Source organism: Rhopalosiphum maidis, chromosome 1, assembly GCF_003676215.2.
Source record: "Rhopalosiphum maidis isolate BTI-1 chromosome 1, ASM367621v3, whole genome shotgun sequence".
NCBI lineage: Eukaryota > Metazoa > Arthropoda > Insecta > Hemiptera > Aphididae > Rhopalosiphum > Rhopalosiphum maidis.
In genome coordinates this window covers 23,280,613-23,305,605 of record NC_040877.1, presented here as the reverse complement: position 1 = coordinate 23,305,605, position 24,993 = coordinate 23,280,613, and the positions used below count along the sequence as shown (strand labels likewise).

Here is a 24,993-nt window from a genome sequence, read left to right as displayed (position 1 = left end):
GTAAAATAATTAGAATATTACAAATAATAACATATTTTTGATACATATTCATTAATTAGAGTTTGACCACTATTCTATTTACTTTAAATTTTGTAACTTTTCGCGTTTTTTCTTTTTTTTTTAGAAATTTTGGTATTTAAAGGGTTCATTTATACTATTTAGTTTGATATATGTTTTTATTTGAATTTATTATAACTTTTCTATAAACATGAAAATATTTGAATGAGTTATATAAAAGCCAGAATTAAGGTGAGAATGAAAAGACTCGCATGCATTAGTAGTTAAATTTGGCTCTGCTAATGCTTGAGCCCATACTTCAGGCGGATAATGAGCTTAGTTATTCGATAACGTGTTGGTAGGTATTTCTAGATGAAAATAAAATTTCTGTGATATAATTGAAAAAGTACACAATCATAGAGACTTTAATAAGTCAAAAGTTTTGTATATTTTAGAAACGGTGATCAGCTTAAGTTACCTTTTAAGTATACCTTTTTAACATAGATAAAATTCCGAGTGCAGTTTACGTATGCCCTGCAGAAAAGGTATTCATTAATTATAAAAATAAATATAAAATTTTACATAAAAATTAACGAGTTATGTGTTCTTTATAATCTGTTGAATTATAAAATTAGTTATCAAAATATGGAAATCATAAAATTTTACCATTATATTATAGTGTATTTTTTTAAATAGAAGTTTATTTCGTTCATTCAAAATTTAACCGATTTTGTCAGAAATTGGACTTGCACAGTAACTCTTCTTTTTCCTTATTTTGTTTACAATATCGTAAATTTTTAGTTTTGAACAATTTAAAATATAAACTAAGGGCAATTTTCTATCCAAAACCATTATCAAAATTTAAAATCAATTACTCGTCGTCAATCACTTGTCGTGTAAACAAAAAAAAATTGTACATCGTTGTAAAATCAATATATTCATCACTCCGTTCAAAAATTAAATATGTATAATATTTTAAAATATAATCTGGAAAAACAAAATATAATGATACGATTTGGTGTTTGCATTCTGATCTTTCATCCAATTATTGACGTCTAGAAAACCTTTTCGCTACTATCTTAAATTATTGAAAAAGCGACGTTGACCAATTTTTGGGCATTTCCAGATGTTAAATAGTATTAATAAATTACGAAAAAAGCTTTTTATTGACTAATTAATAAAATTTGATTTATGTTATTTGTACTTTTTCAATCATCTGATAATTTAAATGATAATTTATGAACAGGGCAGGGCCGTGGAGAGAAATCAAGGACCCCGGGGAAAAACTAATCCACCCCCTCACAGGCCTCACACATTCAAGTATTAAACTTAACACTCACATACATTGTCATCTTTAAAACATGAATATTAAAAATATATCGTATAAATATCACACAATTTTTATACCATTTAAGTATTTTTGTATATTTATCCTGGTACTTTTTAATAAATCATGTATTTGTTATTCGTGAAAAAAAAATGTGCTAATTTAAGGTATAGGTATTAAAAGCAAAAATCATATTGTTACTAGGTAACATAATTCATTTTTAGTCTTAAAAATAGCTTTTCTAGATTTTTCATTTGCAAAAATATCGATAATACTATCATAATCTAGTTGTCTAGCAAGAATAGGTCCCATAGAATATGTACCTAAACTTGAAAGTCGTTCTTGTTATCTTATCGACCAACAGCTGTCATGGTTATTCTATAGACTATTTTAAAATTTTAAAATATTCATTAGGTTATTCCTCGAAAATTTTCCTTATCTACATCATCTTACACTAATACTGTAGTATTTCAATCATTTTCCCTACATCGTGGTTTCAATTCACTTTATCGCAGAATTATTATTACAGCATAGTACGATATAATTATTTAAATAGGTTATTAGCATGAATAATATTGGCGGCCCATTAATAACGCGATATTGATCCCATATTAAAAATAAGACCTGCTGCCCCCCTCCTCTTGCCGGATTTGTTGATAAGGATTTACCAAGTTATGATGACTTTTGATAACTTATTTTGTGAGACAAGTTCATAATGTTTATAGACTCTTTCGAATCATTTTGGTCGTTGGCTTGACACATAGTATAGACATCATCAGTGATAATGATAAAAGACAAAGTACTCGTGTTTCGTACAACTATAGTACTTCTTTGATTGTTACATGGATCCACCTTTTTTTTTATTTGAATGATAAGTTGAAGTGATATGAAATTTTCTATTCGTGCTTAATTTAAAAATAGAATAAGATAATAATTGATTATTTTTTTTGTATTTTTAGGATTTGGTCCATCAGCATGTAAATATTCAGGTGGTATTGATCCCGATAATGACCGCTGTCATGAAGATAATGTGAGAATAGAAACTCTACCAGTAGAATGTTCAGATTTACTTTATGATGGAATAAAAATTGACGATAATTTTTTAATTAGCCCTACCTATTTTCCAACTGATATAGGTAAAAAAAATGATTACAGATATAAGTACCCATTTCATGAATATAATATTTAATTATTACTATAATAAAGACATAAAGTAGGTATTCAAAATTATATTTTGAATAGTTTTCGAATTTTTAAATTTTTAGTAGATTAGTAATTTAGAATAGTCATTACTAATTATTATTAAGATTTAAAAAATATAGTTTAAACTAGAAATATTTATAATATACAACCATGGTAACAGTATTCAAACGTATTCAAGATTTATATCTGATTGACGTGAAATTTCTATAGTCGTAATCGTTTTTGATTTATCACTGGAAAAAAGATTAAAGGATAATGCGGGGACAAGTAGATATAAAATCTAATTATATGCTTTATTGTAAAGTTGCAGATGTCAGTATCAGTATACCATATCGTTGATTATGCATTCAGTACTCTAGAGCCTTTTTTTATGTCTTATGGCTGGGGTCAGTCTACAAATTTGTGCGACACAGAAAGCATCAAAATGAATCACTTGTAAATTACCTAATAAAACCAATATTGGTAAATTATTCAGTAGCCATGAGTCATGCATCTGCATGTAATGGAAATACTGGTCCATCATGACAGCTACCGGTACCGGTGCAACCGATAGCGGACAGCGATACAATTTTTTTTTTAAAGTAAAACTTCTTTAGGCGCAATAGCGTAAGTCGGATTCATAGACTAAGCCATTGCACCTAAAAAATGTTTCAGGACTTAGTTACGTTCCACTACTCCTGATTTGTGTTATTAAATATTAATTGGTGGGTGCGCGAGTTTGAACGCATTTTGATCGTCACCTAGCCACCTAGGTACGTTTGCTTGTAAGCTATAGTATAAATAGAATGAACAAGTGAGCTATAGATAGTTTTTAAAGACTGACAAAGTTTAAAATTCTTGGCTAGTCTTTTTATGAATCCTAACATTTTACAAGCCTTACAGAGTTACAGCATTTTGTTTTGATATATGGTTAAGAATCTACATAGGTACCTATAACTATTAAACTTAAAATTTAAATCAATCGTTGTGTTAAAAAGCTTAATAGTTGCCCTAATATAGTAATCTATCATATTTTTCAATGGTTTCTATTGAGTGATATGACTTTTCAATATTGAACTTTAGTGATAAGACCAATCAATAAATTGTTGTTAAATCGATTTGGAGTTTACGATAATCGTCAGAAGAGTTAATTTTCATAAAAATGTCCATGTCATCTGCGAAACAAAACCGTTTATCGTGATTCAACACTTAATATGCACTATTGACATACATCGAAAATAGTAGTGGCGATAACTGACCTTATTGTTAAGCACCAGAAGGACACAAGAAAAGAATAAAATATACCAAATACTATGATAAAATAAAGATTTATTACTTAAATAAAAGAAAAACCATTTTACAAATGACTCACCAAAACAATTCACCCTAATTATTTTAACTAATATAATATTGTGATTAGCCAAACCAAAAGCCTTTTTTAAATCAGTGTAAATTACATTTACCTGAGTATGATTTTCGAATAATCTAACCCAGCGGTTCCCACACTTTTACGATCACGGAACCCTTGAGAAATAGTTTGTTTTTCGTGGAACCTCCATTTTTAAATAATATAAAATACTAAGGTTCCATAGAACACACTTTAGAAAACGCTGATCTAACCTATATAGTATGTACACATATGCATGCATACTGTATAATTAACAAATATCATAATATTTTGATTAACAGTAATTAAAGTGTATTTATAATTTTTTCCAGATCGTATTAAAGATCTAATTGAAAACAGCCCTAGTGTGTTTTTATATTATAATCACCAAGACATACAAGCTTGGTTTAAGGCAGTTGATCCCGAAAACACTTTAAAAGAAGCTCAAAAATTGAAAGAATTTATTAGCATGTTTCCTGTGTCAGGTTTGATTCTGAAAGAAATAAATTACCATTATGAACTTGTAAGTAGCTACTATATACTACGAATAATTTGATAATTTATGATTTAGGATTTTACGTAGAAAAATAACACAACTTTATGATTAAGTTAATACTGTAATATATGTATAAGTATATAATATAAATGTAACATACAACTGGACTTTAATAATTGGTAGTGGTATTTTCTCATATAGTTTCGGATAATCAACATAATTTTTGTTATGCTAAATCGGTTATAACAAATTTACTATTTTACTATACTGATATTGTATCAGTAATTAGTAAAGGTACCCAAGGTGATGAAGTTTACCCTAATATTAGAAAAAATTTCGATATCTGTTTTATTAAAAAGGATCTAAAATACAGCGGCATTTCAAAATCAATGTTTAAATGGTTTAAATCATATTTAAATGATAAGTCTCAACAAATTAAATTTAAAAAATCTATCTTGTCGAGCATTAATGTTACATTCAATGTTCATCAGAGTGGACATCTATCACTTTTACTTATTTTAATATTTATGAACGACGTAACTAACATTTTTAAAAACTGTAACTTCTAAATTTTTGCTGACGATCCAAAACATTATTTGCTAAATTATTCAGTTAATAATTGTATTAAGGTCAATCTAATTTAAAAAAACTTCATTAGTGCTACACATCAAACGGTCTTGATTTAAACGCAGAAAAATGTTCGCATATAACTTTTTCTCATTGAAAATTAAATTTAAAATGTAATTATTATAAAATCAATAATTCTGATTTAGCGGTAGTCGTATTGCAAACAAAAGATTTAAGTACCCATATAACTATCAACCTGCCTTTTAATATTCATATAAACATGATATGCATTAATAAGGCTCTTCGTATATTCGAGTTCATACGTCGCAATTGCTCAGAATTTGAAGCAAATGATACTTGCCTCAGATTTTTGGTCATAAATACTAAGTAGTTTTTCCCACATTTCAAATGGAGTTTCACAGTTATGTAAAATATTAATATTTATAAACGCACATAATCCACTTAAAAATTTAAGTATTGTAAAGAACCGATGATAGAACGTAGATAATTTTCTAATCATTAAGTTTTATAATAAGAATTGGAACTACTGAACGTATAATATTTTAGTATGGTACGCGTTAGTAAGACGAAGACAACGCCACAACACATGGGGATATGACATCCTCTTAAGCTTTTAAACGTTAAACCATACACCAATAACATATATAATATACCTACCTATATATATATATATATATATTTATCACTAAAATAATATATATATATCACTAATATAATTACCAATATATTAATTTATTGTTATTAAATGTAAATAGTTTAGTTGGAACATACAGTGTTAGGTACATTTACATTTTTGCATTTATAATTATAATTTCATATTTAATTTCTTTTTTCTCTGTAGAATTTAGATTATAATGTTCCTGACAACTTTTATACAAATTTAGCAAATTATGTGACAACTATAAAAAATGAAATACCAAATTTGTCAATTGGGTTGTATTTAGAAGCAAAAAGTATGATATTTTATAGCACTACGACTACTTCAACGATTTCGAATTGTAAGTGGATAAACTGACATAGACAACAATAACTGTTTAATTCGAATTAGTATTAGTAGAACAATAATAATTGTGGTACCACTGCAGGTGTCTTAAATTATAATAATGATACTGAAGATTTAACTATATAATCTATGTTACTTATAGCCGTATATGTTACAGGCAAAGTTCACTACCGGACATTGTGGTACTGCCCGATTTTTATGGGCAATGTAGGCAAAATTATACATTGCCCAGCCTACATAGAATAGCTCAGTGTAGCTTGGGCAATGTTAACCACAATTGTTAGTTCGCTACTTTACCAATGCTATTTTATAATTATTGGGCTATTCTATAAATTTAATTACTAATTATATAAATCCTTTAATAAATTAAGAACATAAAATTGTTATTATTAATAAACAAAATTCTTAGGTACTACTACTAAAAATATATTATGATTAGAAAAAAAAAACTGAGCAATTATTATTGGACTGACATTTAGAATTAAATTTTTTCCCTGCTGCCTTAGGTTAGGTTTTTTTATATAAGCATTTATTAGTGCAATATTACATCTAACATACGCCCTCTCCTCTTATTAAAATGGAAAATGTCTACGCTATTTCTTTTAATGAGATAATTGTTAAATTAAGCATTGTCCCCTGCATCAACTAATTTTTCTTTACACGTAGTAAGCTGATTACAAGTATACCTATGCTGTTTCAATTTTCCGTCAGTGGTTTCAATCTCATAATTTATTGTTCTCGTGAACTAAATTAATAAATAAAATAATAAAATACGTATTATACTTCACTTTACAATACAATTTAACTATTATCTGATAGTATAACTCCAAGAAAACTACATACATGATACATCATTATGCGCTCTGACTAAATCAGGTATTTTGATTTCTTCGGTTTTTCCAGCTTTTCCTTCACAAAATCTTTTTCTGTTTCTTTTCCAATCTACTCGCTTGGATTTTTTAAAATTCGTGACTGAATCTGTTTAATTGTTTTATTTTTTCTAGAACTTACTTTTACTTCTTTAATTAATGCTGAAAATCAACCATCAGTTTGTGCCTACCATTTATAACGCCATCAAGAATTCATTTCATTAGAGATTATTGGTTTTACAACTAGACTTTTCTTTGCAGTTTTCCCTTTTAAAAAAAAAAAAAAGATTTACAGATATTTAAATATAACATAATCAATTTTCTTTTAATTTTCTTATATTTTTTTATTTATTTCATACTTCATACGGTTTCGTCCACCACGATTGATAGCTAAATGAGTATCATTTATAATATTAAATAATTCTTCGTTGTGAACAGTACTAAAAATCACTGAAACAATTAATTTTTCCCCCATCAGATATTATTATGATATCATATTTATATTTTTCTAAAAATGTGTATGTTACTGTGGTTCCTTGATTTCGATTTGAGTTCTTTTACTTCAGATATTAATTCATAATAATTCAGTTTAATCAAATATATACTGGTTATTTTATTTTATTTTTTGTTATAAAATTTTTAATTTCTTTAAATATTACTCTTCCATTTTAATTAAATTTAAACACTGCACACACTTTAGTAAAATACTACAATATACACGACGACACTGCACTTTTATAAATAGTACTAGCAACTCACATGTTACATATAATCGTGAATTGTGATAATGTAATATTGTAATAACTAATAATAATAAAAAGGTACCTTAAAATATATGCCATAGGTAGGTGTACTACTATAACATTAGGCATATTATGTGTATATGTATATGGCACCGATTATGACATAATCTTGTAACGGCGATAATATAGAGACTAGAGAGTTTGATATAATTTTTTCATATATATAATTAGTTATAATTCCCATTTTACTACGGGCAAAGTATACATATACCAGGGCATGTATCGACGTACCCCATTTCCTGATAGTTCATTTTTACTGTAACATATATATATTATCTATGTTTTTTGTAAAGGGTTTAATTTTACAACATTAAATGAAGTTATGGATTTATATCTATTTGGATTTAAAGATTTTAATGAATGCAATTCTAATTTTTTAAATGGTGGAATTACTCCTTTGGATTCACCAGATCCAACAGATCCAAGTATTAATACCTTAGTAAGATTTATATCAAATCTTTGAATCAAAAATGAGATAAAAAATATTTTGCTTTTTTCAGAGTCAACTTGGAATTGCTTTAAGCGAATCAACCATTTCGAAGGACATAGTTTATTTAGAATATTTAATAAATCCTTCGGTGAATAAACAAGATGAAATGAATTTTTTACCTTGTGAAATATCTTATAACGAGGTATAATAATTATTTATTTAATACTTATATCAAAGAATTATAACAATAAATTATGGAGATCACATAGTTAATATCAGTATATTTAAATCTAATACTAAGTATTTTTGTACAAGAAAATATAGAAATGCATAAAGTAAAGTGAAAAGGACTGAAAAAAATAACGTTAAAATAATACAAAATATAATTTTCTCCAAATCATGTTCTATTATATTAACATATAAACGTACCTATCTAAAGAGTAAAACCATATATTAAGAAATTAGGTGTAATTTAATTGCCGTCTCATTTATAGATTTAAGAAGATCAATAAATGTATTGATTTTACAATGTATTGTTTTTCACCAATATCATCGACTTTGGAGCAGTAAATATACTTTGATTTTAAATATTGGGAGTGGTTTCTAATATAGAAAATTGGATCTAGTTTGTACTTTAAAGGATCAAAAGTAAACAATTTCCAGTACTTTTTAAAATAACCGAAACATTTATACATAACCTGTATTCGACTAGCCTAACTTCGATTTTTTAGGCGTCGTTCAAAACCGCACGCTTTATTTATACTTAATACTTAAATCCCGCATATTTTCCCCAAATTAAACCGTTAAATACCATACATATTGATATATTAATAACATATACATTTATCAAAAATAACATTATCATTTAGTACCCCACACCAGTTAATCATATTTAATAACGATCACAAAATCATAAAAATAAAACTTTCGGGACTATACAGAAAAATCAGTTCTATTCCATACCTAAAAAAAAATTACAATAATAAAAATGTATAAGTAATCTGGATTATAGTTAAAACTTTTTTTTGGTTTACCTTATTTAGTTATTTACATTTTACCATTACATTTGATTCATAATGCGTTTGTTGAGATTATAACTATACTTGTCTGAAAAACAATTCTATGATTTTGCTGTTTAATTTTTAACTATGAATCAAATATGTGCGGTTTTGAACGGTGTAAGTGTAAAATGTACGACCACCGGATTTTTTTGGTGTATCTAACAAAAAAAAAACGAATAAACTAAAATGTTTGAAATTTTCATCAAATGTATATAATAGCATTTTTTATACATGATAACATTTTTATCTCTATTGAATTATATTTTGACAATTATCTTTTAAAATTTTTTTTTAAAAATTAATTCGATTATTGTAAATAAAAAAAATTTTATTTGGTCAAAATCTTCGAAAATTTAATATGAAGCCCCCTATAAGTTATACATAATCATAAATTATATGCCAGTTAAAAGATACATCAAATATATTTTTATAATATTTATTTATACGTCTTTAAAGTTAGAATCTTGAGGAAATTTGTCGAAATCATGAATATTACTGTTAGTCATTTTTTAGTTAAAAATTTTATAAAATAATTAATAATCATCAAGATTCTTTATATACCTTGTTATTATTGTAATTAAAAAAAAAGTTGTATTACATTTAAATTGAAATAATTCATATTATTAATATATTATTAATAAATGTTTATAGTACTGTGAAAATCCTGATTATAAATATACATGGTGTGCTGACAATGAAGTAACATTCTTCGAAAAAGTAATACATTGTAGTGCCTAGTATGATATAAGTTATTTACATTTTATCCTTAATTTATAGGGTAAATTTGCTGCCGAATATGCAGCTGGATTTGTAGGAAAAGATATAGATTTAGTGGATCGTGATTTAAAATGTGAATGTGATGAAGATAAATTTATAACGTTTCATATGATATTAAATGGACTTACTGGATTGGAAATGAAGAAATGCGGGAAAATAAATGGTAGCTAAGTAATTAAAAATTAAATTAATTGTTATTGACCAATACTGTAATAATATATACATTGTATATTTATTCAGTTATAATAAATTATTTAATTAAATTAATAAATATTGTATTCTACTTATATTAAAGCATAAATAATTGACGACATTGACGTAATAATATTCAAATTATTCCATTTATAAATTCTATAATTCAGTGGCTATTAACCTGTGGTCCACGGCCCCCTGGGGGTCATCGACAGCTTTAAGAATATTAAAAATAAAATAATTTATATTACCTACAGTTTTATGAAAAGTTAACTTTAATAAAAATAAATGTGTATGTTTTGTTATGTCTACTTCTATAATTTGTAATATAAAATTATTATTGTAATTTTGGTTATTATAATATCATATGTTTTTTAAAAAAAAAGGTATTCGACAAAAAATTGGTAAGGGATCCGCGATTTCTAAAAATCTTTTATCGGGGGTCAGTTGTTTTACAAAAGGTTAAGAACCGCTGCTATAATTATGCATTCTTTCAAAAATTGTTTAAATACTTAGACTTTAAATTTTAGAGTACACCTACTTATAATATTGCATGAAATAGTTTTTGTATCATAATTGGTAATGAAATTTTAATCAAATTTATTTCTGAAATGTTCTTCAAAAATTATTATTATCAATACCAACATCGAATCATAATATTAATTTAATATAATAATAAGAATAACAGTAGCAGATTGCACACGTATTTATTATGAAAAATAAGTGTATATTATGAAGTGGCGCAACCAGGGGGGGGCTATATTATAATTGTTGATAAGTTTTTTTTTTTTTTATATATAATATTGCTATCAATTAATTATTCAAGTATTGTTGCTTTGAATACTTACAACTTACTATTATTGAATAGGTACCTACTGAATTTAAATTTATAAAACCAGTACGAGTTGTTATAGTTATGTAAAATATTAAAACTTAATGCTCGTAACTTATTTTTAAATTAAAATATCAATAAAAACCTATGAGATGCCATAGATAATATTATTTAGTATACCAAAATATTATAAGCCTTTAAGTTTGATAATAGGTAAATTTGCCCTAATATTAAAGTTAACAGCAATAAATTGATTTTACTGAATGCAAATTTGCTATGTTTTATGTTCGTAAGACGGAGACAACACATGCAGGTATTGGTTATGATGTCCTCTTAATGATTCAAAATAATTTAAATATGATTAGCTTACGGAAGAATCGTTGAAAAATAAAAATTAATCAATCAAAATTCATATATGCATAGGCGCAACCAGGGGGGGAGGCTTAGCCCACCCAGTTTTTTATGTTATTGTTAATAATCAATATTAATGATGTAGGGGCAAAGCCTTCACAGGTCATTGATATCAATTTAGCCTACCCAGAAATAGAGCTCTAGTTGCATCTGTGCATATATGTAACATTCTCATTGTAAAATAGTGAATACCCAAAAATAACAACCAAGTCCTTATCAGTCCTTCATTGGATCCAATGAAGTTTTATATCTTGGGTTAAGCTATGACAAGCAACTCATGTAGAGCTCACCATGGTAAGTTCTAAAATACAAACTAAATTCAATTGTCTATCTAAAACCATTCTCAAAATTAAAAATTAAAGCATTTTATCAACTACTTATTAAGTACACATACAAAAACAAAACATGACAATAACAATATTATAAAACAAGAAAAATATATATTTATATGAAAATATATTTTTAGTTAATGTGGATACATATATTATAAGATCAATAATATTTTATCAACAAATTAATTAAAACTGACATAGGTAGTAACATATAAAAGAAATATATTTTAGTGGCATATAAAACTGTCATTAGTTGATAATGTTGTTAAATAGTAGATATATTTATATATTGACCTTATATTTCCTAACACAAAATGACAGACAATCACAATTTTATTTTAACATTTAACCAAGTTATAAGGCATAATATATAAACAGCATGATACATAAAATATATTTCTATAATATATGATACAATATAATTTATAATAATCAATGTAACAAATTTAAACTCTAAAAAACAAATATTTAACAAAATATAATTAAAAGTTATAATTGTTTTAAAAAGAATATAAAATTTGTTTTTTAATAATTGATTCATTTTGGTCAAAATATTGTACCTTATAATGTTCTTTATCAATAATTTGGTATTTATCACCTCTGAAGTTCAAAAAGTCTTCTGAAAGTCTTTCAAGACCATCAAAATATATTTGTAATAACACTGGTGGTGGGTGTTCTATACCGGCAAATTTCGAAACTGAAGTATAATAATGCATTGCCCACTTTGTTTTACCTAGCGCATGAAGATCCTTTAATCTCTGACCACCAGCCAATCGAGCCTCAATTTCATCATAGGTATCTTGAAGCATTTCTTTTTTAACAGGCATTTTTACACCACCTTCTAAAATCTTTTTAACAATTCTGGACTGAAAATATATTAATTATCATATAAATGATAATAAAAATATGTATTTTTAAATTGCTCATATTATATATAAAAAAAACTATTAAATTACCTGAAAATCAAATAAGTAAAATCCTGTAGTGTTCCTAGGTACACCAATAAATGCCATCGTTGGATATTCAATATTAATCATATGTTTAAAAAGATTTTTAATAACATTATTTTCAACATTAATTCCACATTCACTACTTAAAAATGGATATTTATATGTATATCCTAAAAAATAAAATCAATAAGTAACATGGAATGAAATAAATTCTTTTAACTCACCTGTACAGTACACTATAGTGTCAATTTTTTCATAAGAGCCATCTTGAAAAATAACACCATCTTCAACAATTTCTTTAACATCGGTCTTGTGAAAATAATTAGATGGAATTTTCAACTTCATAAGTCGAGGATTATGATGACTCAAGAAAACCTAAAATGATGTTTAAATTATTATTAATAGGTATACTTTAAATATGATTTTTAAGATTACCTTATCCGCTACTTTTGATGCGCCAAATGATATATCTAGCCCAGATGCACCACAGCCAATAACCAACACTGAGTTTCCTTTAAATATATCTGCATCTCTATAGCTATGACTATGCATGATTTTCCCACTGAATATATTGGAACCTTTAACATCTGGAATAGCAGGATTGCTATAATTACTAGAATATGAACAAGGTTAAATAAGTAAATCACATTAAAGTATATAATATATACAATATATTTTATAAACCAGTGACTCTCAACTGATTAAAAGGGTACTAGTCCACATTATATTGCAAAAAATTATATTTTTAATGTACTGTACTAAATGGTCTGTAATTCTATATAATAACTCACCTGCCAGTCTACGACCACTAAATGGTTAAGAAACACTGTTATAAACTACTGATTTTTGCAAAAGTTTATTTATTTATTTATTTTTAAATTAAATTAACTTTGATTATAAAAAAATATAATATAAAATATCTTATATATAGTGTGTACTATATAATACTTATTGAATAGTAATAAAATATTTAAATTATAGCCAACAACTTTAAATTAATAATAGAGTAGATACACAGTTATGAATATGTTATATTAATTGATATAATTACATAAAAAATATGATTCTTTAAAAAAATGTTTAAGAAATAAAAACAATTTTAATCAAATTAATTATGACAATTATGTGTTTCAGTAAATTCTTAAATTTGAACTGAATAAAATACATTGTAAAATGAATTTGTTTTAAAAACTGTTAATATGTCTATGATCACTTACCCAACACATATCAACAATGCATCAAAGATGAAAGTTTCTTTACTTTGTTGCTGCAAATTGAGAACATTTACTTCCCATTGACTGTCGTTAATAGGTCTTACTTTTTCAACATGATGTTGAAACTATACATAAAATATAACAATAATATTTACGAGGGTTAAATATAATTATTCTTAATTGCAGAATGTAATGTTTGACTTACCTTAATATACGGTCTTAAATTAAAATGGTCAGTAAAATCGTTCAGATATTTCTGTATGTATGCAGCTGGAAAGTAGCAAGCGTCGCCAACGCCTTTATGTGGAAATCCACTCAACTCCATAATTTCTTTTGGCAGATTTGACCTGATAGTATAGGCAATATGTTGAAATATAAGTGCATAATATGACAAGTGCGATACCTAACAATCACGATTCATTCACACATATACCTCAGGCTTTTGTACATGCTGGAGTGAACTGGTAAGCCATACTGATCTCGGTCGACATCGTCTGTATAGACCCATGTACCTCCTATGCTGGCAGTCTGTTCAAACGCAACGCATTTGAACGATGAATCTTCGGCTGCAAAATTTTTCAGAGCCGCCAAACCGGATGCCCCACATCCAATAATTCCAATGGTCTTTTTGTTCACTTCTTTAGTACACGGAGACATAATGGTTTACAGTAGTTTTTTTAAAAAAATTACTTCGTGCCAAAGACACTGAATCCAAAAAAAAATTTAGGGTATAGGTAGTAGGTATGCGTCCAACGTGCACGGGCAGCGAGCGTTCGATTTAAATAAATAAACGAAACGAGAATTACCACTCGAAAGTCGAATTGTAAATCACACGATGAGATTTTTATCAATTTTATCCACTTGAGTACTTTAACTTGTTGAATTATTATTAAGTTTATAAACGAGTCAAACGTGATATTGCGCGACTCCCGACAAATGACAATTGATAACAAATAATAACGGATAATATTATTAAGATGATAGCAATATCTTTCTGTGATGTAATTCATAGATTGTTCTGTTGTGATGGAGCTGGATTTTAATTATTGTTCTACCTACTTTATTACGTCATAACAACAATATTCATTGTACGGCTCTACTTCAGTGTACGGTCACGGCCCTTATTATTATTAATATTTTGCTATAGTAGCATCACGGCAAATTCAAGTAATCGAGTTTCTAATATTTAACTATCTAAGTATTACAGCCGTACAGGCGTATAATAGTAGTAAAATTTAGAATAGTATCTAATATCGTATACCAATCTGTCTATAGTGTTAGATAATGATTTTCAATACCTACATTAGAAAGTAATTATCATTTTAAGTTGTGATGAGTACACGACACCAGTGCGTCACACAGAATGTTTAATATTATTATTATTTCCGATTTCAAATGCGCAAAAAAATAAGTAGGTGATAGTATAATGACCAAATAGTAATAACACCAGTTACTACTACGTAATAACTAATTGCTATACAGACTATACAGTAGGTATACAGAGACACAGAGACACAGAGTAATGGGTGATTCTTTTGGAGATGAATATATGTTTTTTAATTTTTTCGAAAATTATTAGGTATTGTTTTTTGAAAATAATATTTTTGAAGACAATATTTTTTTTATAATTTTCTATCGTTATCGTTTTTAATTGTTATGAATTTTAAAAAACTATTCTGCTTTGGAAAACGTAGGTAATTAAAAGAAAAAAAAAGTAATAAAAAATTATTTTGTTAATTTGTAATGAATTAAATGTAGGCTAAACACTATTTCCAAATACGTCAATATAGGTACTGTTCAAAAAACGAGTTCACCTACTTTAAAAGAATCACTCTGTATATTATTTAATAAACGATTACATTCATGTAGTATCGGTAGCCGATAGGTACAGAGTGCGATCATTGACCATCGTTTCGCGTGTTAAAAGTTCCGGCAATATCACACTTACCAGTTACCGTCACCTCCTATAGCTATATAGATAATATTATTTATAACGTTTTTATTTATATTATAATATTAAAGATCTAAACAAATAATAGTCTAATAATTATTGGACGCATTTGCATTGTTTGTTTTGAATCTAGGACATTTAACACCTAATAATAGGACAATTGACACCGAATGTAAAATTTATAAATGCTGAATAATCAGCGTATAACCGTATAATATAATAATATAATTCAAAAGTTTATTCTAATAAAATGAAAAGATAAACGATTCATACATATACTTTTTCACATTTTCGACATCGCGCGTTTCAGTTTTATATTCGTGGACCTATTTTTTTTTATCAATATATTCTTCATTTTAAACAGAAATTCAAACGATCAGCCCTTTAAAATACTTATACGCACTATAGCTAGATTATCTATTATATTTTCTAAAGGCAAACAACTTCTAAATAAGTCAGTAACTATAATAACACGATATATGACTCAACTTTGACCTTGAAATATATTATTAAGTTTATTCACAATAACCAATAGGCAATAGATATAAAAAAAAACTTGGAAAGTCCTATAGTCAATACACACTAAGGATCAAATATCCTTCTAACAAATAATATTTACAGGGAATGATGATAAACGTCCGTTAATATTAATTTTTTTAACGAGATCAAAGTTATAGATTCATAATTAAATCATTATTTTTTTATATATTTTTTCAATAACATTTAGTAAGACAATAATAATGTAAAGTAAGTTTGGAAATGTATTCAATATAGTTAATTTTTTAACTATTCACTTATATAAAAATGACAATAAATTAAATAATATACATAATATATGATTATAAACGATGAAAAGTTAATAATTAACTCACGATTATAATATGAGTTTAAAATTAAATGTTTTAAAAGTGCAACGAGTATAGACAGACATGTATAGTATGTAGTATGTGAGCTTTACTTCAATGGTTGTAAGTACCTACTTTATTATATTATTATCTATGTACCAATATTATTATGAGTATTGTTTATTCCGATTTTTTTGTAAGACAGTTGCGCGTTATTCGATGTTTGCATTTGCATAGTTTGTATTTTATACATTACTGATTTATTTTACATCAAATACTCAATATACGTCTAATATACGAGATAGATCTTGTAAATCATTTGCGCATCAACATATAATATGTTTAACAATACGACTGTCGACTGGACACTGGAAGAGATTATAGAAATACTCAAAAATTAAAATTGCTTATTAACTTTTAACTTAAAATTTGACGATTGTTTATTATCCATTTTCAGTTTTCAAGTATTGAGTAGGTATATATTTCTGTTTAAAAATAAAAACATAGGTACTTATATGGTTATGCTATATTACATTATTATGACACTATTAAACAACTGAATCAGCCTATAGATTTTTATCGCTGTAATATATACGATATATCTATTGTAATTATGACTATTATTTTAAGTACTATTTTATCTTTTATTCTTTTCATAAGTATAATAAGGCATAATTACTATAATTGTTATATTATGCGAATTAAAACAATTATTCAATTTTCAAATCAAACCAGAATTTACTATTAAAAGAACTTTTAATAGGTATATTATATATCATGTATGATGTATGTGATGTACAACTATGTGTATATACTTTACAATATTTTTTATACCTTTTTATTATTTTATATATTGCAGATGTGTAAATGACGTAGGTACGATACTACGATATTATTTTGATGCAGTTATAACCGGTGACTTAAATTCTAAATGTGTATAATTTCATTAATAAATGCTGAACTTAGCTAGGTACCTATATACGTATGTATTATTAAACCTATAATGGGATTAAACTTCTTATTTCTAGTAATTCTTGGTTATTAAATGTTCTATTTTAATGTTTGCCAAAGAGTCAGTTACCATTTTTCCAATGTTTCATTTTCATTTCGCTACCAACTACTCACTTCAAGTACTAATACCTTCATTAAAAATGTGGCTACATTATTCATCCCTGATAAACCATCTCGCAAGCTTAAACGAAATTGGAATCGTGTTTGAAAATTAAATTAATTAATATTAGTAAATGGTTACCCGTAATGGGTGTTTTCCTCAACATTTCTTCATTGTTATAATTATGTATTATCCAAATTACTTAATGTACTGCTATGATGTACAGATTGTTTTACATTAAAAAAAATCTTAGAATTTATAATATTTAATATAGGTTTCAGTTAACTAAATGCAATACAAAATTGCATACATAATTAGGTACAATAGGTAAAATTAGCTAAATCATAAAATCATAAATAAAAACAATTAAAAATAAAATTACAAGTCAAGTAGACAATTAGAAATTAGAATATTACATTATCATTTATTATAAACCAAAATAATTCAAATTAGTGTATAGGTACATATAATAATTATCATTTATCACTTATCGATGCTGTATATTGTATGAGTATAAATATTCCTATTAACAAAATGGCCGTAACACGTTTGGACACAAAACGATATTTTTATCTGTGATTTTGCAGAACGATTGGAAACACACGTTTAGGTACACTATTTTACTTTTAAACTTTAAAATTGTATTTTTTTAGAGTCTATTAGCGTTACCCAGGAGACACCGCGAGGAGGTCTTTTGAATTTATCTGGTTTCAGGAACTTTTGTTGTTATGTTACACTTACGATTAATACGAGTACAATGAAAAATGATGCTGTCCTTATTTACTCTAAATTCGATGAATTTAAAACGATCAATAATCACACACTTTTTACCACGACGGGTTTCAAGCACTTCAGTAATACGATTATCCATGACCGTTCAGAATGGAATTGAAGACACATCTGAGACACTGTTACACTGAGTGAATAAAGAATTTTGCAAAAATATATATTATATATATATAATATAATATTGAAGCAGGCGTAATAAAGATTATAGTCGATAACAAGTACAGTATGTTTTACCTACGTATAAATTCGTAGTCTTGTATTATACTACGATAATAATCATTGAATAATTAAAATAATATACTAAGTAATTGTTATTAATTGGTTTGGAGATAAAGTATATGTCTATGAGTATTATACTCAGAGTATACCACTATTCTAGATCACATGTTTATAAAGTGTACCCAAACGTTTTCTGATTTACCAAGTAAAAACGAAAATACCCTTTATTTTATGTGCCCAAATGTTGTGTCTATTTATACCCAAACGTGTTGGCTTTTGGGTCAATGTGTCCAAACGTTCAGCCCCCATCAAAATCTATCGCGTTTGTAGGGTTTGTATACTTCATATTAGTAGGCATTTAACAATATTTTAACTATGAAAATAATTGCACTTATTCTAAGATGTAGGTTATATAGGTAGGTTGTATTACGTATATTATATTACATTGTACACAAGTCAATAGTCCATAGCTGAATAATAATGATAAATAAAATAATATAATATAAAAATAAGTAATAACTAACAAAAACAATTTGAGAAATAAACATCAGGTGGCGAAACGGGATATGACCTAATTCCTATAGTCGAACGACAAGGAGAAACGTCTGTTTACATTTACTAATTATGTAGGTTTCTACAATATATCACTATAATATATACCAGGGGTCACCAACTGGCGGACCGTGGTCCGCATCCAGACCGCGAATACTTTTTTACGGACCTTTATCCGCGGAGTAAATTTTAAAATTTGTATAATATAAATAAATACAAATTATAAATGTGTCATATAAAATTTATAATACGAAAAAAAAATTAATTAATCTGTATTGGACAAATGCATAAATAATTCAGTATAAATACTAATTTAAAAAATATATATTTATTAACGTGTATAAATTATTAATACTGTTAGGGACCACGGCCAGCAGTATGGTAAGTTTCAAAACGGACCTCTATAAAAATTAGTTGGTGACCCCTGATATGTACCTACCAATATTTTATACAAACGTGATAAAGAACCGATGTGATGCAATAATAAGTATAAGTTAGGTATAGGCGTATAAATCTCAGCGATTGTTTTATATCATATTATTTTTCTCATGTGATTTTCATAATAGGTATACGTATTATGTGCGTCATTCATAAATCATAATCAAGTCTAAAGTTTTATTTTACTGGACTAGTATTCCTATTTTCGTATTTTACTTACCTTAGGTAAATAATTTTTTTGTGCAAATCTACTCCTCAAAACTTTTTTTAAAGGTATAATCATTTCCTTCCCTACTATGTCTAATAATTGTCTATAAGTGAAGTAATTTGTACACAGCAAAAAAGTGTTTGTATATTAATCATGACGTATCCAGGAATTTTTCAAGGGGACCCTCGGTCTAAATTTTTTTAATATATAAAAAGTATTATACAATCAGTGATGATTTGCACCTCAAGAATTTTAAATTCTGTCAATCAATGAGAGGACCGACTGAACCGCGGAGTCCAGACCCAACCATCCAACCATCCCCTCTTGGGTACGCCTCTGATATTAATATATTCCTTTTCGTCTCTTTTCTCAACTAACACACAACTATACCTAATCTATACATAATATAGAAGTGTATATAAGTCTATATATACAAGTGTCATATAAAATATATTAAAATCACGGCTAAATATAAAGGTGTATCTACACTTAATTGCAGTCTAACATAATTATTATTTAAATACGTTATTCAATGATACCTGATGATAACGATAATTTGGACATTAATTGTATAAGACGAATATACAATATAGAGAAACTGAAGCTGTTACCACTCATTGTTATTTTTTTTTTTTTAATATAATTATTTTATAAAAAGTTTTCAGAAGTTTAATACATATATAAATATAATTGTATATTACAACAATCATCGAATGTTCATAAGATGCCATTGTAGTCATTATATTATAAACGACTGGTTGATAGTCTTGGAACACTAAAATAAATATAATTTTTATACACTGTCCTACTTATATGTTTCAAAAAGTACTAAGTATACTGATTTATAATCTATAATTATACTTAACCACTTATAGGTTTATCAATACTATAGAGAATAGACTTTCACTTTTCATCAACAAATATTGAATGGGCATCTTTAATACCTATTAAAAAAGACTTAAGAGTATACCTAGAGTAGGTTATATTCATAGGTATATTGTTACATGATTAATTATGATGAACAATGATAAGTCCACAGTTCACTATAGCTTGTAGTTTGCACTAAAATTAATATACATATACATATAATGTTTATTATATTATATCAATGACGTATTTATGGGAGAATTTAAGAATATATATGTCCTTTTATGCCTTTTTTTTATGAGCGAAATCAAATAAACATTCTCGTTTTTCATAAGTTAATTATTTCTTAAGTACATAGATAAGTCATAAATTAAAAATTCTTTAAAATAAACCATTGTATGCTTAAGATTTTCATTTCTAATTATTATACAACAGGAGTGACTAAGCCAAAAAATCTTTCTTGTGGGCCACTTTGGTAATGAATTATAATGCTGCAGTTGACCAAAGGCTAACAAAATTATATATCCCCATATTAATTATATTAGATTTGAACCCAATACAATCAATTAAAAATAAACATATTTTGTAAAGTCTGATAAATTTCGCGGACCGCATGTGACCCGCGGGCCATGGATTGGCCACTACTACTGCTATACAAAATATTTTGTCATGCCTGTTGACTGTTCACGGTTTAATAAATGTAATAAACATTGCCTACCTTGTACTTGATTATGGCGGTAACGTCTTTGAGTAATATTGTGGTGTTTGTGTCTGTTGAAACATATTCTTAAAACAGATAAGGTTGGAACTTTGACGTATGCATTCATTAGAACGAATCCTAAAACATCATTTAAATTGTTCAACATTTTTACAATTAATTTAATGTATAGTGCCTATAATATGGTTAATGGCAACGTTTATTGGTTCTATTTAAAATCACCTTCTGTTGGCAAACGTTCAATTTTGTTGATACGCAATTTTTCTCTCTGTTTGTTTATGTACCCACAGCTTACATGAATTATTAGTAAACACAACGTTATCACGATGACGAATTTAACATTAATGTTATCATTTAAATTTTAAATAATTAAAAGCCATGTTAGTAGTTTACCAATAACACCTGTTGGTTATCATTGTCTGCTAAAACAATACCTTATATTAATCACTATTACCTATTAAATATATTTACCTAGTCACGATGTACACACTATCTGAGTATTACTACAAGAAACCTATATAAGTACTAAGTACATAGAATATTATAAATTATGATTTATAAATGCTTTAGAAATTCTTTAGATTTTAAGCAAAATATTTTTTTTTTTGTTTTAAAAATTTAAATTGAGACTTGAGATACCAATTAAAAATGAATTCCCTGTAACATTATTTTAAACAAAAATAAATACAATATATTACTTTTATAAAATTGGTAACATTTTATTATATTATGTGATTTTAGTCCTGAGTCTAACAACTATAAATACAGAATAATTACCCTACTCTACTAACAAGCTCAAAATGTCTTCTATTTTTGTTATTAGCACTTGAATTAATACCAATTCACTGTAAAACTGCATGAAATTTGAATATAGGTTCATAAATGAACAAAAGCATACAGTTAATCTATATGTTTTAAAAATGTTTTTGCGTATATAAAATATTATAATATAATATGCGAAAGTTTAAAGTCTCTGAGAAAAATATTTTTGAATCATAAATTCATAACGAATTTACTAAAATTGTATTCTTCGTTTAAATATCTATAAGCAAACTAGAAAATAAAAAATAAATACACAACACTATCAACATTGATAAACATGAAGAGGGAGATTGTCATTTTGTGATAAAACCCAACATTAGTTTTATATTTTTATCTATAAATAATTTTTAAATTTACTGGTTTTTTATGAACTTTGTCAAGGTTGAAACTTTCAATGTTTATGTATACCCTTAATATTTTAAGTAGCTATAGTAAAAATGTATGAGAAACTTTTTATTAATTTTTCAAGTAATTTGATCAAGCCAAATATGTTATCAAAATTTATAGAAAAATACTAAAAATAAAAAATTAAATTTCAAATATCTATAAATGGATCAAAAAATATTTGTTGAAAATTTCAAGAATCTGTAGTTATTAATGTTTTTCAATTACAACAAAAAACAAAATAGATTTTATCAAAATGTTAGTGTACATTTTCCGTTTTATTTCCTTGATTTATTTTTTCAGTTATTGAAAAAAAAACTAAGAATTTTTAATTTTGACCTCTAGAAGATTCAATATGGATACGCTATTTTTTAGAAGTAAACAGTCCTAATTTTATTTTACCAATTTGATTACTGATAATAGCTTTTTCAATGTATAAAATTACATTACTTATATAATATTATACTTATAATAGTTCGCTTATTAATTATTTATTACAAACATGATAACTAACATCACATATTTAAATATATATCATAACAAATTTAAAAAAAAAATATCTCAAGCCTTATGTTATAATATGTACCTAATAGTAGACCAGTTTTTATAAAGGATATAATATCAAATACACCAGTAGGTATTTATAAACAATGATTGTATGTAATTCATTATATTTGTTATGAAACAAGTAACAATATTACATTAAGTGCATATATTCATAATAATCCACATTCCGCAATAAAACTTCCAAATTAGGTAATCACACATTCATATTACGGTAACGTCTTTAAGATAATATATTATAGTGTTTGGAAATCTTCTATATAAAAATCAGTACATGCTCTAGAGACTGTTGTGCAGTACCTACCTATGATTAATATTTAGTATTTAGATAGTCAGAGTCCTCAATAACTATTAACAACTATTGTGCAAATCAAATCTATCACGTGATATAAAAATTTAAATTTCTAACTAAGTAATACTTATAGTAGTTGATATAATATATTCGACCACACTGGAAGTGAGAATTCTACGAAAGTATATCAATATTCAACAATTAATATGTATTAAAATACATCGATATACATTTAAAAAAAATGTGTTTAACTCGTATCTAGTAATAGATATACTATATATAATAATACCTATGTGTATTGTTTATAGTATATTATGGACATCCATTAAGCATATTATTGAATTACTATACTATATTATGTATTTATGTTTGACCCTAATGTTAGCCGTTAGTCTTAAAATTAGTAATCGTACGAAGTTCAAAATAAATTCCAATTACCAGCAAATAAGAAATTCAAATAAATAAAATATAAGATAAGAACACTAATACACTATAATTATGCATAATATTAAATAGGTTAGTAATTAATCTCAAATACGAGAAAACAAAATGATTAGTGTTCAAACTTACCGGTGTGCATCATTATTTTTTTAATCAATGTACTATTCTCTACTACGCGTGATAAAATGTCAGTTAGGGAATCCACAATTCAATAACAAAATCGGTAAAAACATAAAAACATTTTAAGTAATAAATTTATTTTTTCGAGTAGTTTCTATCTAATTATCTAAATGTTTTATATTATATATTTATACAGATGTAATCACTTATGACTTATCGTAAAAAAAAAATATTAAATCCATTCGATTTCTATACATCGCGATTATTATTACACCAATACGGGATTGGCTTTTATCACGTGATTGTTAGCAACTTCTTTTAAATGTATAGGTAGGTACTTCTCGGTTAAATTAATTTAAAACTACTATCTTTTAAATCTCGCCTATTAAAAAAAACATGCAGACAAGTAGTGCGACCACGTGTTACAACATGATTATAATAATATACTTGTTACGCAGTTAGGTATACAATATGCATAATATGTACAATATAGGGATATACTTAATAATTTTAACTTGAATTTTACTGTTCTAAATATGTACTAGATTATACATATGCACGCTGTTGAGTTCTTAAACAATCAAGAATATTCTTTTAAAAACAAAACAATTTGAAAAATTAATTTTCATCCTAAATGTAGGAAAGTACCTAATAAACATTGTTTTAGATTACATAAAATGTATTTTTTATATGTATTATTGATATTTTATTATTCACATTCACAATATTATAGGTACTGTAGATTTGAAGACTAAACTACTGAAGAGCATCTAAATTATGGTCTTATACCAGTTATACTTATTATCAATATATATGATTAA

The 24,993-nt window shown here is 26.2% G+C and overlaps 2 protein-coding genes across 3 annotated transcripts; one reads left to right on the top strand and one right to left on the bottom strand.

Annotated features, from left to right (window-relative positions):
* Positions 1–2,108: 2,108 nt before the first annotated feature.
* On the top strand, positions 2,109–10,091 carry LOC113560395. Its single transcript, XM_026966252.1, has 8 exons — positions 2,109–2,136; positions 2,284–2,460; positions 4,226–4,416; positions 5,819–5,975; positions 7,946–8,091; positions 8,153–8,284; positions 9,795–9,860; positions 9,921–10,091. Exons 1-8 carry the CDS (start codon positions 2,109–2,111, stop codon positions 10,089–10,091), a joined length of 1,068 nt encoding a protein of 355 aa, XP_026822053.1.
* Positions 10,092–12,172: 2,081 nt separating this feature from the next.
* LOC113549214 (senecionine N-oxygenase-like) lies at positions 12,173–24,320 on the bottom strand. 2 transcript variants are annotated; one of them, XM_026950446.1, is made up of 9 exons: positions 24,182–24,320; positions 21,550–21,669; positions 14,285–14,489; positions 14,057–14,198; positions 13,855–13,976; positions 13,073–13,250; positions 12,862–13,012; positions 12,644–12,807; positions 12,173–12,553 (listed from the first exon to the last, which is right to left on the bottom strand). In XM_026950446.1, the coding sequence occupies exons 1-9, from the start codon at positions 24,192–24,194 to the stop codon at positions 12,188–12,190; spliced, it is 1,461 nt and encodes a 486-aa protein (XP_026806247.1). In that variant the 5' UTR covers positions 24,195–24,320; the 3' UTR covers positions 12,173–12,187. The 2 variants fall into 2 exon arrangements, with proteins under 2 accessions (XP_026806247.1, XP_026806321.1); XM_026950520.1 differs by lacking the exon at positions 24,182–24,320 and adding an exon at positions 21,772–21,889.
* Between the last annotated feature and the right edge of the window lie 673 nt (positions 24,321–24,993).